Source organism: Brienomyrus brachyistius, unplaced genomic scaffold (assembly GCF_023856365.1).
Source record: "Brienomyrus brachyistius isolate T26 unplaced genomic scaffold, BBRACH_0.4 scaffold98, whole genome shotgun sequence".
Classification (NCBI taxonomy): Eukaryota; Metazoa; Chordata; class Actinopteri; order Osteoglossiformes; family Mormyridae; genus Brienomyrus; species Brienomyrus brachyistius.
Window position 1 is genome coordinate 475,536 of NW_026042373.1, and position 16,393 is coordinate 491,928.

At 45.8% G+C, this 16,393-nt stretch overlaps 2 protein-coding genes across 5 annotated transcripts in view; one reads left to right on the forward strand and one right to left on the reverse strand.

Moving 5' to 3' along the window:
* LOC125727481 (copine-4) overlaps window positions 1–2,664 on the reverse strand; it is a 42,708-nt gene extending 40,044 nt beyond the window's left edge. The window contains exon 1 of the mRNA XM_049004244.1: window positions 2,579–2,664. The gene's annotated coding sequence lies outside the window, so the exon portion shown is untranslated. The remainder of the gene's footprint in view (window positions 1–2,578) is intronic.
* A 2,463-nt stretch (window positions 2,665–5,127) lies between these two features.
* Window positions 5,128–14,928, forward strand: LOC125727469 (CKLF-like MARVEL transmembrane domain-containing protein 6). Of its 4 annotated transcripts, none has more exons than XM_049004198.1 (5): window positions 5,128–5,271; window positions 5,577–5,706; window positions 6,544–6,720; window positions 7,715–7,813; window positions 8,608–10,251. In XM_049004198.1, the coding sequence occupies exons 2-5, from the start codon at window positions 5,584–5,586 to the stop codon at window positions 8,758–8,760; spliced, it is 552 nt and encodes a 183-aa protein (XP_048860155.1). In that variant the 5' UTR covers window positions 5,128–5,271; window positions 5,577–5,583; the 3' UTR covers window positions 8,761–10,251. The 4 variants fall into 4 exon arrangements, with proteins under 4 accessions (XP_048860155.1, XP_048860156.1, XP_048860154.1 ...); XM_049004196.1 differs by lacking the exons at window positions 5,128–5,271; window positions 5,577–5,706; window positions 6,544–6,720; window positions 7,715–7,813; window positions 8,608–10,251 and adding exons at window positions 10,806–10,974; window positions 11,338–11,467; window positions 12,888–13,064; window positions 13,150–13,248; window positions 13,578–14,928; XM_049004199.1 differs by lacking the exon at window positions 7,715–7,813.
* Window positions 14,929–16,393: the final 1,465 nt, after the last annotated feature.

The window sequence follows — 16,393 nt, forward strand, 5'->3', positions numbered from 1 at the left end:
CGGCCTGCAGTCACAGGAAACGCCGCCGGCCTGCAGTCACAGGAAACACCGCCGGCCGGCAGTCACAGGACCGAACTCGCCGGCCTGCAGTCACAGGAAACGCCGCCGGCCTGCAGTCACAGGACGAAGCCGCCGGCCTGCAGTCACAGGAAACGCCATCAGGCCTCCGTGTCCCCATCTGCTCTTGAGATGAAATTAGACTGAACCCCAGATCCTGGAGAGGGCTGAGCTGCAGTAACACCATTTGCTGTTTGGTGTGTATATTCTGTTTACCAGTTATTCCCATAGACTACACAAATAAAGATGGATCCCTGCTTCCACTTCATCTAGCGGTATGTTTTATCACGCCAGGGGTCGGACACAGCATGTGCACTTCAGCAAAGAAAATATGTATCGCTTCTGTTCAAAAGTGCAGACAGTCAGGTGGACCTTCCCAAGGATGTGCGGATAATGACTGACAAGCCCAAGAACAGTGGGGCTTTAATGCCATACCGACACAGCCCAGCCTGGGATAGTTCTGGGGAAACTGCTAGTTAGTATTACAGAACTGTCAGCCACGAATGGAGAGGAGTTTACCAGCAAAGAACTAGATGCCGACTTCGGTCAGCTGGCTGGCGTGAGGCTTTCAGTTCAAGACAAACCTGGGCTTGCATGCACATACATTTACATGGATGGAACAGTTTTATTACCTTGTAAATAGTCTGTAGGGTTTGCAAACTACCCCAATGGTTTTGGTGTAGATAACTTTAGGATTATAATGGAATAATACAGATTTCTTGCGTGAGAGTGAGAGTCTGAAATCGCGAGTGTCACACCAGATGCATGAGAGTTGCCTACCCTGCAGATGTACCATTTACACCATAGTGAAAACAAAACGTGAGCTGCGGACATAACGGGATGTAATGGGATTATGACTGAATCTAGGAAGCCTCTCTCAGCACTTCCAATGGGCAGGAACAATAACACTTACAGGTCTACAACATGTGTGCCGCGTGCTTTCCGAGTTACGTAATTAAGGTACTTAGAATCTTCTTTGATGTGAAGCGAGCTGGAGTGTATGTATTGTTTTACTTATGTTCATTTTTCTTATTATACAATATTTGGGGAAGGTCGGAGTAACTTCATGTGCATGTAATCTATCCCATTTCTATTGTTTCATAAAGGTGTTTTCTTTTTTTTTACTGTATTTCATGTGAAGGAGGTAATGCAGATTGTCAGCGAGCTCTCATTTAAATCCCATGATGAAGAAAACTGCGTACCGAAATTAAACGAGCCCTCCTCACGCCAGATGTGGCTTCAACAGCAGCTGATAGGATCAATAAAGTAATATAACTAATCAAAGGCACATCCTTACATCCCGGCTCCAAGCAATGTCCCCTTAATCTGAGCGCAAAGTTAAACAGTGCAATGCTAATGCGACTTGTTCGCCCCCTTTTGGTGATGGAAGGAACCATCGGCCCTTTTCTCACGAGCCCGTCGTTTCCACACACGCGCAGCAAAGCAGCCCGAATCTGGCCACGAGGTAATAAAACCCTTCGACCGGAGCAAAGAATAATGTATGAAACTAGAACAACGTGTCTGTCAAGCAAAGAAATTGAGAAATGGCAGCTGGTACAGGCGCGCTTAATTTCTGGTAGTTACGTGTCCTGAACTAAAAACTTTTTCTGTTTTCCGCAAAGCTGACTGTATTCATTCTTCTGTTAAATCACCGAAGAGGCTTGGAATTGGTATTTATAGTGGGAAATTATTTTCTCTGTTATCTCATTGAACATTGGCACCCTTGTTTATACTAGAAAATGATTTTCTCCTCTTAGCTTAAACAGGTTTAGCATCCTTACAGTGAGTGATAAATGACTGTTTCCGTTGGCGTCAATACCTATTATGGTAAATCACTGTGTTATCTCAGAAGGACTTCGCATTCATAGTGCAAATTGCTGTTTTCGCCGTTAACTCACAGAGAATATGCAGTGGCGTTTTTCATTAAGGGATTTTCCCTACCCAACTTTGATTTAAAGGGACTAAATTTACCATAATTGACACGAAATTGATCTCAAACTACACCAAGCTCAAAGGTAGATTGATCGCGAATAATTTAACTATGTATTTGTTTATGTAATTTTCATGTGATTACTATATAGCCAAAGAAACCCCACAATAAAGCTTCAAAACTGCGTTATGAATGATATATTTCCGTCTATTAGATCATACCCAGTTTATATTATTTTGTGGGAAACCACTTTAAAATCATCTTCTACTCTATAAAATCTCAACGAGCAGGTAAAGGGTGCCGTGTATTACGCGTGCGATTCAGCGTCAAGGAAATAAGCATTCAATAGTGTGTAATCTGCCAAAATAAAATGCTTTTATCAAAACGTTGCATTAACAACAAAATATCTGGATTTAATCCACAATGCATATTCAACATAATCAGACACTTTTAAATTGTAATCATTTAAACTACTTACTAAGATGAACATTTGAAAAACGAATTTATACCTTCATTCAATCAATGACAGGAAGACAACCTACTTTTTGTATATCTTTAGAGTAACGTGCGTAGTAATAGAAATAAACTCACCTTTCGTAAACATAAAATAATATTCCTGAGCCGGTATGACTGCTATAACTTGCTTATTTAAAGGCTGGGATTTGAGTAAACGTGGGTTAGAAGGACGAATTCTCCAAGCAGAGAGCCCATGGTTATTCCATGGCTGCTGCCGCGGGGTAGCGAGCCCACCTGGAAGGTAGACGGAGTTCCGCTCACTCTCCTCTATTCGGACGACGACCAAGATCCTCAGGTTCCGCAAGCGCTTTCCTGCACTTTCCAGGGCTGCTTCTCCTAAAAGGGAAAAATCAGCCTTTGCCACGCTGCGACGGCGTCCTCTAGCGGCCGAATTCTGCGTCTCAGAAAATGGTGCGACTCCTACACTCCCATAAGCACAATGTATACTGTAGAATCATCATTGGTTTGACCTGTGAGATCTTCAGACCAGAGAGTTGTTCACCAGCTTTTGGTACCTTTATAGAAAGGTATTTTTTGCCAGTTTCTTACTTAGTTGGTGTCTCCAGAATACCGAGGGTGAAGAAGTCCTTTTTAAATTAGGCTCAGAGAGACTGCTGGTGTTTTGTGGTTTTGCTGACTCACCTGAAAGACAGAGAAATAGTTTGGAAGGTGGACGGACAGAAGAGAAATGGGGAATAGGAGTTTAAGTCTTACCTTCGAATCAAACTCGGCCCACGAGCAGCTGGCACCCGCTGGTTTCCTGACTTCTGACTTCTTCAAGCTGGCCTGTTTTCAGATGTCCATTGAGTTGGAAACATTGCTGATACATTGAACAGGAGAAAATAACCATGACCCATGAACATGAACCATGGGTTTATATTTACAGTAATCATCACATGCTTATAAATACAAATTGTTCCCTGAAATTCTGCATAATCCCTGACGGTCTACTGGCTTGGCCGTAAACACCTCCAGATTTTCACTGGTGCGCTGCTGCTGCTGCTGCTGCTCCAGTGCAGTAATCAGGGCCCTGCAGTCATCCTGTCCCCCGGGAGAGACACTTACGGGGACCTGCAGCCCCCAGGGACAAGGCCAGGTGGCCCGCCATACCAATGGGAGTCGAATCATTCCACCGCAACCTCAATCAGACCTGGGCCAGGTAGGGTTCCAGGAACCCTTTTCCATTGTAACCCAGCAGCTACAGGAGCGTCTTCTCTGCGATTGACTGCAGCTGTGCCCCCATCGCACGCTGTTCCCGGTCACAGCACCACCAATCACACAGGCATAGAGTACCAACGGGTCGCTCCGGGAAGGTGTAGCGCTTGGCTCCCAGAGGTGTTCCCGGGCTCCTAGTGGGTTCTCTAGAACTCTTCCAGTTCCCTCTCAAGCTCTCCCAAGCACATCCCCAATTCTGACCCCAGTGTTGGGTACAGATCAGCCATTATGGTTCTGATAAATGAAGAGACAGAGAACATTGTTTATTTAGCCACAAAGTAGCATTTATTTCACCTGTGCCTAACAATACAATCACACACTGCCCACCACGGGGGTCGCCCCCAGTACCCACACCACACACACTGCCCACCACGGGGGTCGCCCCCAGTACCCACACCACACACACTGCCCACCACGGGGGTCGCCCCCAGTACCCACACCACACACACTGCCCACCACGGAGGTTGCCCCCAGTACCCACACCACACACACTGCCCACCACGGAGGTTGCCCCCAGTACCCACACCATACACACTGCCCACCACGGGGGTCGCCCCCAGTACCCACACCACACACACTGCCCACCACGGGGGTCGCCCCCAGTACCCACACCATACACACTGCCCACCACGGGGGTCGCCCCCAGTACCCACACCACACACACTGCCCACCACGGAGGTTGCCCCCAGTACCCACACCACACACACTGCCCACCACGGAGGTTGCCCCCAGTACCCACACAACACGGTGAGCACACACACACACACCCCTATTTACGACAATTAATGCCTCACATGACATTATTAGACTGCAAAATACCAACAAAAGACATGACAATTACACTGAAGTATTTACACTACTTATATTCGCCTATACAGCTCCACCACGATGTGCTGCTCCATGAATAGTCCCGTGAATAGTCCCATGAATAGTCCCGGCACTATTCAGTTAATTTCAATTCAATTTTATCTGTGTGGCACATTTTCCCAACATTACATTGTCTCAAAGCGCTTTACAGCTTCCCCACCCAAAGCCCCAGTGCACAAGCCAGAGGGGACAGTGTCAAGGAAAAGCTCCCTAGAAGGAAGAAACCTTGGGAGGGACCAGACTCAGAGGGGGAAGGAGGAAGTCAAATGGGCAAGATGGCAAAGTCCCAGTTTTAACATCGCAAAGCAGGGCAGGAGTCACATTTAGACTTGCGTCCTTCGTGAATCATTATTTTTTTCCCCAAAGAATCACCACAGTGAATATCATTTAACATTAAGTTTAACAACATAAAAACATGTACAAGACATTGGAGAACCAAAAGGAATTCCGTCTCTGGTCACAATGCACGGAAACGGCAGATTATAAACATGTAGCGGGGTGGGGGGCTGAACTGTTCCGAACACCATCGGGGGAGGGGCAGCCTGAGCTAAGCAAACAGCAGTCCCACCGCAGGCGCAGAGCCCAAACGCTGTAATCCGCGTATTCGGGGGGGGTTTGTAACATCGCCGCATCTTCGGGGTTTAGCTACGCGAAGGTCTGTTAGCTTGAAGTCTTGCCTCCAACAGGTGGGTGTGCTGGAACCCGGCGACATACGGAATGTCGCTACTGTATATGTTTTTAAACTGTCCCTCCAGATTTAAGGGGTGTGTCTTTTCAGGAATTACTGCCTTTTATGTACTTGGGGTTAAGTTTGACTTTTTTCCACGCATCCCTGTTGCGTGTCCGGTGGTAAATCCTCTGTAGGCGGACCTTGTATCCGCACATGGGCTTTAGTTAATTAGTCATTACTGGTAGAGTAGACAGCTACTGTACGCAGTGCTTTTTTAAAACTTAACAGTAGTAATAAGAATTATTAAACATTCTTTCCTAGGTCAACCATGGCAGCAGCGAATGCGGTTTATAACGTCACGACGGTGCAGGAGCCCAAGGCCGGAAAGTGGCTCATCGTGCCCTCGGAGTATCTGGATAAATGCCGCTTTGGCATTAAGGTGGCGGCCGTGGTGAGTGTCCCCCTTTATACTCACAGTCCGCTGTAGGCTACTTCATAAAGGTTAATGCGCTATATAATTATCCTCTTTCATTATTGTCTTTATATCGGCCAAAGTTGATATTGATTCATATTTTTCTTAAATGTACGACGTCTGTGTTCCAGTACGAATAAAGGAATTTCTATGTTCCCTGACAATATTGCATGTCGCGTATTATTCTTGTAACTTCCTGAACTGCCGATGAAGGTGAGATTGTGCAGGAATTATTACAAGGTTGGGGGACCTTGTTATCCTCCCCTTCTCTCTCTACTTTATTCCTACACGGCCTCATATGTGCCATTGAATTGTTAGTTTACATTCAGCATTCCTGATAAGTCTGCCCCATTTCATAGATTCAAACGAATAGTCATGACTTTGGACTCAATAAAAAACAAAGCTTGTCTGTTAACAATGTAGTTTGAGCAAAGCTTTGGTGACCTTCCCTCAGCATGGGATGGCAAACGCTGTAAAATCGGCCTACTGATGCTGCCTGTCTCTGCTTCCTCCGGCGTTCCCTCGTTCTTGTCCTTCCAGCATTGTGCTCCCTACTGTGCATCTTCCGAACTGTTCCAGAGCAGGTCTTCTTGTGAGGCAGGGCTCACACTTCAGCTCCTCACGAACAGCAAGCTAAATGGTCCTTTATCTCTCTCCATTACCCTTATGCTCTCAGTGTGTTGAATGAACTGTTAAACTTCTGTCCCAGCACAGGTGGGGAGCAAAAGACGGGTCACCTATCTCAAGAGGTGCATGATACCATCCAATAGGATGCTAGCAGGGGTGACCTCTCCTAATGTGACCTTTGTCTCCTAGCTTTTCTCCCTGCTGGCCTTCATCCTGGCAGCGACAGTCTACCTGTGTTCCTCCTGCCCGGCACTCTACTTCTTTCAGTTCGCCAGCTGTGCAGCCTTCCTCTTCACCGGCCTGCTTGTCTTCTTTCTCGCCACACCCTTCCACCGCAGGGTTGGCATCTCCGACTGGCCCATGCTGGTGAGTGAGCGGATTGCGGTGCTTGTGACACCCAGGTCATGTGACTTCCTTCAGCTTATCATTAAGACTGATTCATACTTCTGCGTCAAATCGATGCCGTAAGTATGGCGGGGCCATGGATCCCGCGGCATGGCCTTCACCATACACTCTCAGAAAAGGGGTACGAACTTGTACTTTTGCTTGTCACTGGGGCCGAACCCTCGGGGCCAGTTGTACCCCTAGCTGTAGGTAATTGAACTTTTTAAGGTACAGAAATGGACTCCATTGATGGTACATTAATGCTGTTTGTACCTTTGGGATGATCCTCAGAGTCCCTTTCTGTACCTTAACAGGCACAATCATAAGGGCTGTACCCTTATGATTGTGCCTGTTAAGGTACAGAAATGGACTCAGAGGATCATCCCCAGTGACAAGCAAAGGTACAAATTTTCACATTTTTTTTTAAATGTAACTACATCTCTGTGACGCAGAACTATAATTGGTCCAGTGTACATCGCAAGTGTACTTCTGTTGCTGATTGAAACTGAAGCACTATTTATAACTAACATTAAATAGCCAGTTTCAGTTACCTCCCTTAATGTTATTCCTACATTAGTAAAAAATAAATAAAGAATACTATAGACACTAACTTTTAAAGGGACAGTGCATAAAATGTGACTCTGTAGTCGCTCAATGTTTTTCAAAATGTATCTGTGGGAAGTATAGAGTAGCTCACATATTACCAGGACTCGATAAACAGAGGCTTTATTAAATGTTTCGTTTCTTTATGTTTCATTTGCGTGATTTAACAGCTGAATGTATCGCAGGATGGGAAGACAGTAAGTGAAGCATCCAACTATATGTACCACCTATTGTTTTGGAGGCGTAATAGCTGAGCGAAAGACACCAGGGCACAAGTATAAATGCTGGCAGCATCGTAAGCCACTTGTGCAGGTCACACCATAGGCTCCATGCAGAAGATAAATCAGCCATTAACAAGCAACCCCTCCCACAGGACTTCTCATACACTGTGGCCATCGGCTTCCTCATCTTCCTTGCCTCTGCCGCCTTTGCCTCTGAACACAGATGGACTCTAGAGGTGCAAATGTCAGTGGTATGTCCTGTAGTCTAATAAGTAAAGTCTCACTGATCATTATGAATTCATGATTGGATGATCATGCCATTTATGAACTGTATTCATGTATTATTCTGGATGTGATTTACATGTGGATGTGATCATGTGATTTACAGTTCCTTGCTCTGAGAATGAATACTCAAGCTAAAGAAGGAAGAGGTTAACAGACATTTATTTGTATGAGGCTCTAAACCTCAGATGCTGACAGTGGAAGAAAATTGAATTATTTCATAAATGCCACTGCCTGTTGAGGCTGAAGGGAGCGTGAGATCGACAGGCAGAACGGTGCAGCATCAGCAGATGCTGTACTGTTCTGTCGTGGTGAAGAGGGAGCTGAGCCGGAAGGCAAAGCTTTGGATTTACCAGTCGATCTACATTCCCACCCTCACCTGTGGTCAGAAGCTTTGGCTTGTGATCAAAAGAATGAGATGGTGGATACAATCGGCCAAAATGAGCTTCCTCCGCAAGGTGCCTGGGCTCAGCCTGGAGACAGGGTGAGGAGCTCAGATATTCAGCAGGAGCTTACGGTAGAGCCACTGCTCCTCCGCATTAAAAGGAGTCAGTTGAAGTGGTTCGGACATCTATGTAGGATGCCTCCTGGGGAGGTGTTTCGGGGATGTCCAACCGGGAGGAGGCCCAGGGCAGAACCAGGACACGCTAGAGAGATTATATCTCTTGGCCTGATCCCTGTGAAGTAGATCTTCATCCTGTGACCGATAATTCAGGCTTGCATATTATGAATACTCTCTAAAGTGAGTGTGTGTGTTTTTTAGGCATTTGGGTTCATAGCTTGTGTCCTGTTTCTGGTGGATGCCGTGATTTTTGTGAAGATCAAGGGATGGCCGTGTCACTCAAAGCCCCGGGCACCGCCGGAGCAGAGCGAGACCCCCGAAGCGGAGAAGCTCACTGTCCACAGTGAGGAATAGGATTTCGCGGCCTGGGTTACCTGGGTTACCTGGGTTACCTGGGTTACACCCTCTTCTGTCCTTCATGCCCCCCCCACCGCCCTGCTTTGCTTCTAGTATTTCAGAAATCAGGGAGCAAGCCTTCAGCTGAAGCCTTCAATTCAATTGCCCCCCATTGTTGTTTTTGGTTGGTGGTTCTTGCTGACAGCTGTGTCACCAATTGCCTCCTGTAAAACTTGCTGGAATGGATGGGTCTGCTTTTCTGTTCCTCAGTGGGTCACATGGTAACATGCATGGGTCTGTTTTTCCGTCCCGTACTGGGTTGCATGGTAACATGCGTGGGTCTGCTTTTCTGTCCCGCAGTGGGTCACATGGTAACATGCGTGGGTCTGCTTTTCCGTCCCGCAGTGGGTCACATGGTAACATGCGTGGGTCTGCTTTTCCGTCCCGCAGTGGGTCACATAGTAACATGCGTGGGTCTGCTTTTCTGTCCCGCAGATGGTCACATGGTAACATGCATGGGTCTGCTTTTCTGTCCCACAGATGGTCACATGGTAACATGCGTGGGTCTGCTTTTCCGTCCCGCAGTGGGTCACATGGTAACATGCGTGGGTCTGCTTTTCCGTCCCGCAGTGGGTCACATAGTAACATGCGTGGGTCTGCTTTTCCGTCCCGTAGTGGGTCACATGGTAACATGCGTGGGTCTGCTTTTCCGTCCCGTAGTGGGTTGCATGGTGACATGCATGGGTCTGCTTTTCCGTCCTGCAGTGGGTCACATGGTAACATGCGTGGGTCTGCTTTTCCGTCCCGCAGTGGGTCACATGGTAACATGCGTGGGTCTGCTTTTCCGTCCCGCAGTGGGTCACATGGTAACATGCGTGGGTCTGCTTTTCCGTCCCGCAGTGGGTTACATGGTAACATGCGTGGGTCTGCTTTTCCGTCCCGCAGTGGGTCACATGGTAACATGCGTGGGTCTGCTTTTCCGTCCCGTAGTGGGTCACATGGTAACATGCGTGGGTCTGCTTTTCCGTCCCGTAGTGGGTTGCATGGTGACATGCATGGGTCTGCTTTTCCGTCCTGCAGTGGGTCACATGGTGACATGCGTGGGTCTGCTATTCCATCCTGCAGTGGGTTGCATGCTGACATGCATGCAGTTATTCTTCTGTTTTTTGTACAATTGATATAAATCATTTTTTTAAGAGATTACGTTGTATTCCAGGCTTCACGCCATTGCTATCTGCACGTCTATCCCAAGATGCAATCCACAATGCATAACAGTACAGGAATATAAAGACTCAGTCAGTGGTTTCCTGACAATAGTTACGAATCAACATCCCAAACTTCTTGCCAAACTCCGTTTTTGGACTAAAGTTTGCATTATTACCATATATTGCTTATGTGCCAAATATTTCAGACAGTAGTCACTAATGTTGTATTCTGTTTCATGCATCTGTAATTAATCATTACGGAACTTAAAAGATAATAAAATGCAGTTTTATTTTTTTACTGGAATTTTTTTGTGGTTCTGCTTTAGTGCTGTGGCTTCACTCAGACGCTCTATGGGGAAATCTCCCGCCTCCCCCTTCCATCCCAGGCTCTGCTTCACTGGTGTGCATTGGCTATACTGGTTTGCACTTCCTTTAGAACTTCCTTTAGAACTTCCCCAGCACAAAGGTTTTTTTCCCCTAACATCTGTGTTGTAAATTACACATCTTGTACTTTTATCTCGATAACTGCCATGAATGGAACACTTTTTTGACACTGATGCGTCACAGATCACCCAGATTCCAAAGCCTTTTTGCAGGTTGTTTTTGGTGTAAGTTAACAGCCTTAGGTAACAAAGCACCCAACTCAACGATTTCAGGACATGTGGGGGACATTAGGGGCTAAAGTGCTACTGGTTAATATATGCGTATGAAAAATTAAAAACGGCTATAATGAAACACGTAATTATGCGCCTTCACGACCCCCTTGCCCTTAATTCCTAATAAAACATGGAGCACTGCGCATTTCCCGGTCCCGGCCAGACGGCGCCCTTCGCGGATCCTGTAGGGGTGGCGTGACGATCCCGGGACGCGCATCATTTCCGCTGAAGGGCTGCCGTCCTGTTTGCGGAAGTGCGGCGCTGAAACAACACAGACATCGACGGAAACCGAGGCCGGGCAGCGGCGCAGCCACTTTGGGTATTTAGCTGCACACCAAACCGCTATTGAGCGGTCAGTCTCCCCAAAAAAGGTGGGTGTGCCGGGGTCCGCCTCGCCCCCGCCCGGGACCTGCCCGGCTTGGCGGGGTGTATCCCGGCCTGTGCCCTTCTTTCTGGCACTTATTTTATTACAATGTAATTAATTATTTACCCCAGCGCCTAATTTTGTACTTTTGTGAGTAAATATGGGGTGTTTGTGAGATTATTTCGGTTTTAATTGTACTAGTTCGGGCAGGTTTCTGTCTGTGTCCCTCCTGTAAGTTTCATTTTCACTTTGCCGACGTCGGGGCTCCGCACCCGTGCTTTTACTGGCGCGGTCACCGGGCTTTGAAGTGCTCTCCTTTTTTTTGTTTATTAAACATAGGTATTAATTATTGCTAAACTTTTCCACCCAGTTCAATCATGGCAGAATCGAATGCGGTTTATAACTCCACGACGGTACAGGAGCCCAAGGCCGGAAAGTGCTTCATCGTGCCCTCGGAGTATCTGGATAAATGGCGCTTTGGCATTAAGGTGGCGGCCGTGGTGAGTGTCCCCCTTTATACCCCCAGAAACGCCAGTGCTCTGTCCCGTGGTCCTTATGTTTATTTTTGAGTATTTTAATGATTTTCCTTATGCCCTTTATTGTAAATTATTGTAGATTATTCTCTGTATCCGCACTATCTGCTTGTCGCCAAAGTTCGCATCGATTAAGCACTGAACCCTAATTTCAGACGGTGAGTGTTTCTCGTCCACTAGGAGTAAAACAGATTTAACGCAATACTCTGAATTTCCTGAAATGGATAAAAAGTCAAATGTATTAAGAACATGACTTGATAATACTGCAATCCACTTTATATATGCTTTTGAAAGGAACGTTTTATATAGCTCTTCATTGCTATTTGTCAGTCTTGAAGAATTCACAGAATTTGACTGCTGTCTCTTTGATGTCCCCCTGTCCACCTTGACTCAGTCCCAACGTGAACACTTGTGTTTCTCTATCAGCTATGAATTAATTAGGTCAGGTGGTTTATGGAATGAGAAGTTGTCGTGAAGTGCCCACCCTTAACGATAATGTTGAAACAGCATGATCTCCTTACCACAAAGTGTCTCAACATGGATGAAACTGAATGTTTGAGTCAGTGGAATATGTGCTGATGTGTTGTCTGAGGACAGACTGCGAAAGGACAGCAAAGCACCTTCACACGCGCTAATCAGATGTATTAATCTGAACATTGTCACCCTGATTGTCACATTAAGACATTGTTTTTGGACAATCAGGTAGGCCCCCCAACCACTCATAGATAATAACCAGAAATGATTTCTTAGGGTGACAATCAGGTATGTTTCCCCCCAGTACAGCCCTTTCTGTTTTTCTGCTCTTCTGCTAACGCACAGCCCACTGGGAAAGCCCCTGTCTTTCCTGGCTGTCACACTGTGCATACACTGGTATCCACAACATTGTGCATGTGTGTGTGTTTTCGTTGAAAATGAAGTGAAAGTGATTAATTGTCATTTGCTGACAGACCACAGTGGTCGGGCATCTCCGTGAGTATGGCAGCTCACTGTTAGTGGTGATGGCCTCTTGAGCCGGGGTGTCTGTCTCTCTTAGGGCTGTCGTTAAAGAGCAGGTACGTTACGTGGTCGGGCATCTCTGTGAGTATGGCAGCTCGCTGTTAGTGTTGGCAGTTTTCCAAGTGAATCGCTTTTTTTTTTTTTTTTTTTTTCCCCCTCACGATGTAAGGACTGGTTTTTCTGTTGTGTCCATGTGTTCGAACGTACAGACTTTGAGACAAAAGTCAGCTCTTTATTGCACTGCCCTCCCTGCCACCCACATTCTGGACTATTCCAGGCTTGTGAACAGGTAAGGTCTGTCTGCAGCCTGCCTGAGGTGTGTGTGTGTGTGTTTGCACCCTGTGAGCATGAGACTGACGCATGACTGTAAATGTAATATTTTGTCTGTCAGCTCTTCTCCCTAGTGGCCTTCATCCTGGAGGAGGTGGTCTTGCACTGTAAATACTGCCCGCCACTCTACTTCTTTGAGTTTGTGAGCTGCACAGCATTCCTCTTCACCGGCCTGCTTGTCGTCTTGCTGTCCACGCCGCTCCACCAGAGGGTCGGGATCTCCTGCTGGCTCATGTTGGTGAGTGTGCTGAAATGCGACACTGGCGACACCCAGGTCATGTGACATGCTTCAGCCTATCCCTGACGGGTGACCTCTCCCACAGGACTTCTCTTACACTGTGGTCGTCGGCCTCCTCTTCCTCATCGCCTCTGCAGCCTTCGCCAAGGACAATGGTGGGAGTGCAGTGGAGAAGACCTCAGTGGTATGTCCTGTGGTCTAAAGAGTGACCCTTTTACTGATCAGTAATTCATAATGACACGTTGACAAAGCCTTTTTAAAAATGAAGATTAGCATTTTTCATATCCTGTTCTGACTAATTTAACATGAAGTATAGTATTAAAGCAATTCACTAAGTGAGGGAACATGAACAGTAACCAGGTGGCCGTGAAATACTGTATTTTCTGCTTGCTCTGTTGAATATTGGTCCTAATCCACACGGTGAATGACAGATAAGAGCCTAAATACATGATGTAACTCTTATTGGTGCCTAATTTGCATATTATGAACTCTCTCTGACTCTTTCATTTGAAGGCATTTGGATTCATTGCCACTCTCCTGTTTCTGGTGGATGCGGTGGTTTTAGCGAAGACCAAAGGTTTGCCATGTCTCTCAAAGGCCCAGCCAGCCCAAACCCAGAACCAAACCGCTGAAGGAGAGAAGCTCAATGCCACTGGTTCTGAATAGTCTCTCTATTCCAGCAGTCTGCGTTTTTGCATTTACAAATTAGCGTTGCAGTGTGGTCTTCATGGACACTGGTGGATCACCCATTACTGTCCCTTAAACAGGAGACACTGGGGGGGTGGGAATTCTTTTGTAATACTTTTGTGGGCAGCAAGGTGACATGTAGTTAATGAATAACTAGCTTTTTTGTGTAAACTATGTTTTCTACGGCCAGAATTTTTAATGACTTTAATCTAGATGAGTTATATTTAAAAATCATACGTTTAAAATGTAATTTATTACAATCAGATTGAACAACAGATTTTTGATCTTTTTCTAATGTTTCCTACATCAAACCCCTTTTGTATGATTTTCAGGAAAAAGAAAAATGCAGTAATGCAGATGTGTAAAACCGAAACGAGGCCTTTCACTGTACAGTTAAGACCCTCTTTCCTCCCCATCCATCCCAAGTTACATGTCACTGGTGATTTTCATAGCCTAGTATCATATCATGTATAACTTTGGGAATATTTTTCAGATCACATTACTTGTGTGCCAAATGAAATCTCCCTGATTCTATTGTCACTGAGGTTAATATTCAGTCTTGGGTAAGTTACCAGAGAGTACTTGCCACTTCTACAGCGTTTACCCTTGAATGTCAGAATCTGGATTTGGATTCTGTTCCGGAACTTTCTCTCCATGTGGGGAATATCTGACGATGGTTTTCCTTTTCCACCCCCTTCATCAGTATGATGGATTTTTAATATACATTTATTAGCTTTCTCATATTGTACAGTGTGTATAATTGTTTTTATCACTTATATTTTTAAATGTGGATTTTAGAGAATAAAAGACCATGCATACATTCATATTTTAAAAGGCATGTGGTTTTTTTTAAAGACAACTCATCCTTGTTTACAGCCTGAACAGCGGAATCGGTCCCTAGTGGCTCAACGTTCAGTACAGGCTGACAGGCAGATATTTGGATGCTGCCATAGAAAGTACTTCCACTTGTCTTCAGTCAGTGGATTAGACAGAAATGAGTTGAACTGTCGAAGGCTGTGACTGGTGCCATTGTGCTGTACCACAGTGCAGTGCCAGTGTCTGAACACAAGGGGGCAGTGTTGTATAATTTGTGACAGTGGGACTTCAAAGAACTGACCATGTACTCATATTACCTATGTTGCATTTATACATTTGCAATAAAGTAGACATTTCTGTTGATCGTTGTCTTGGGTTTGTGCAGTAATTGTGGGCCACATTTGGGCATTTCTGTCCTGTTTCCAAACAATTAGCTTCCACACTTAAACTTCCATCCATCCATTTTTTGAAACTGCTTATCCTGTTCAGCCAGAATTTGTAAGGAGTTTACATGCACACCTACAAGCAATTTGGTAACTTAGCCTCAGCATATTTTTGGACAGTGGGGGGAAACTGGAAATAAACTCCATGACAGCATGGGGAAAGCATGCAAACTCCACACACATGGAACCCTGGTGGAGACTTGAGGTCACAGACGTGTGAGGCAAAAGTGCCAACCACTGCACCACCATGCCCTCCCCCCTTAAACCTGTATATTTTAATCCATCTAACCGTCCTGTCCAGGATCCTCATGTTTAAACGGTGCGTACGCACGAAAATGTTGCGTACGCCCGTTTCCACGCTCACGTCAAGATGTATATAAACGAAACTTGGTGTACCACTACGCACATTCTCACGGCAGCTCCAGATACGGCGTAAGCACGTTTCTGCTCGGCTTTGTAAACGGACGGCACCCAGTGGCAAGTCATTCCTACTGTGGTTTCCCTGTTTTAACTCACAGTCATGACGCTGACTTTATCCAATACACCGACATTAATTGTATGTTGTTTACAAATGTACGGCACCTGATTTTTTAATCAATTTGTAATAATAAAACGGTATCGAAAATGACCGAACTATTACAACTACTTTGGCAGCTCTTGCGTTACTGGAAGACATAGCTTATGGAAGAATTAGAAGAGAGCGCTTATTCAGGGATCATAGTGATTTCCTGGCCCATGATGATGACTGGATCCTAACAATCGACTCAGATTTCGAAGAGCAATCTTTATAGAGCTGTGCGCTGAACTGGGGCCAGCATTACAAATTAAGGCAGACGATGAGGAATTGTGCTATACCTGTTCTTTTACGGTTCTGTCCACTCTCGGGTTCTTTCAGCGAGAACTTGCGGACCGATCGGGTATTTCTCAGTCAACACCAAGTCGCGCCATGCCAGCTGTATGGGACGGCATAATCCGCTCCTCACCCTGATATATAAATTTTCCTTACGCTGTGGTTGAATAGGCAACCATTAAAGCGCAATTTGCAGCGATGTCCGGTTTTCCCAATGTAATCGGAGCCATCGACTACACTCGCATTGCTATAAAGGCACCTTCAGAGAACGAATTTGCTTATGTAAGTAGAAAGCACTTTCACTCTATTCATGTACAAATTATGTCTTGCGTCTCATTAATGTTGTGGCTAGATGGCCTGGCTCAACCCATGATTCATTCATTCTCAGAAACAGTAGTGTTGGAAATTTGAAAATGGGGTGGTACATGATGGCAGGCTGATTTTTCCCATTTTATAATTTGGTCCAATATTGTAAACTTTCTTTGATTGAACCATTTGACAGTTCCTTAGGGGACAGTGGGTACCCAGTTGTG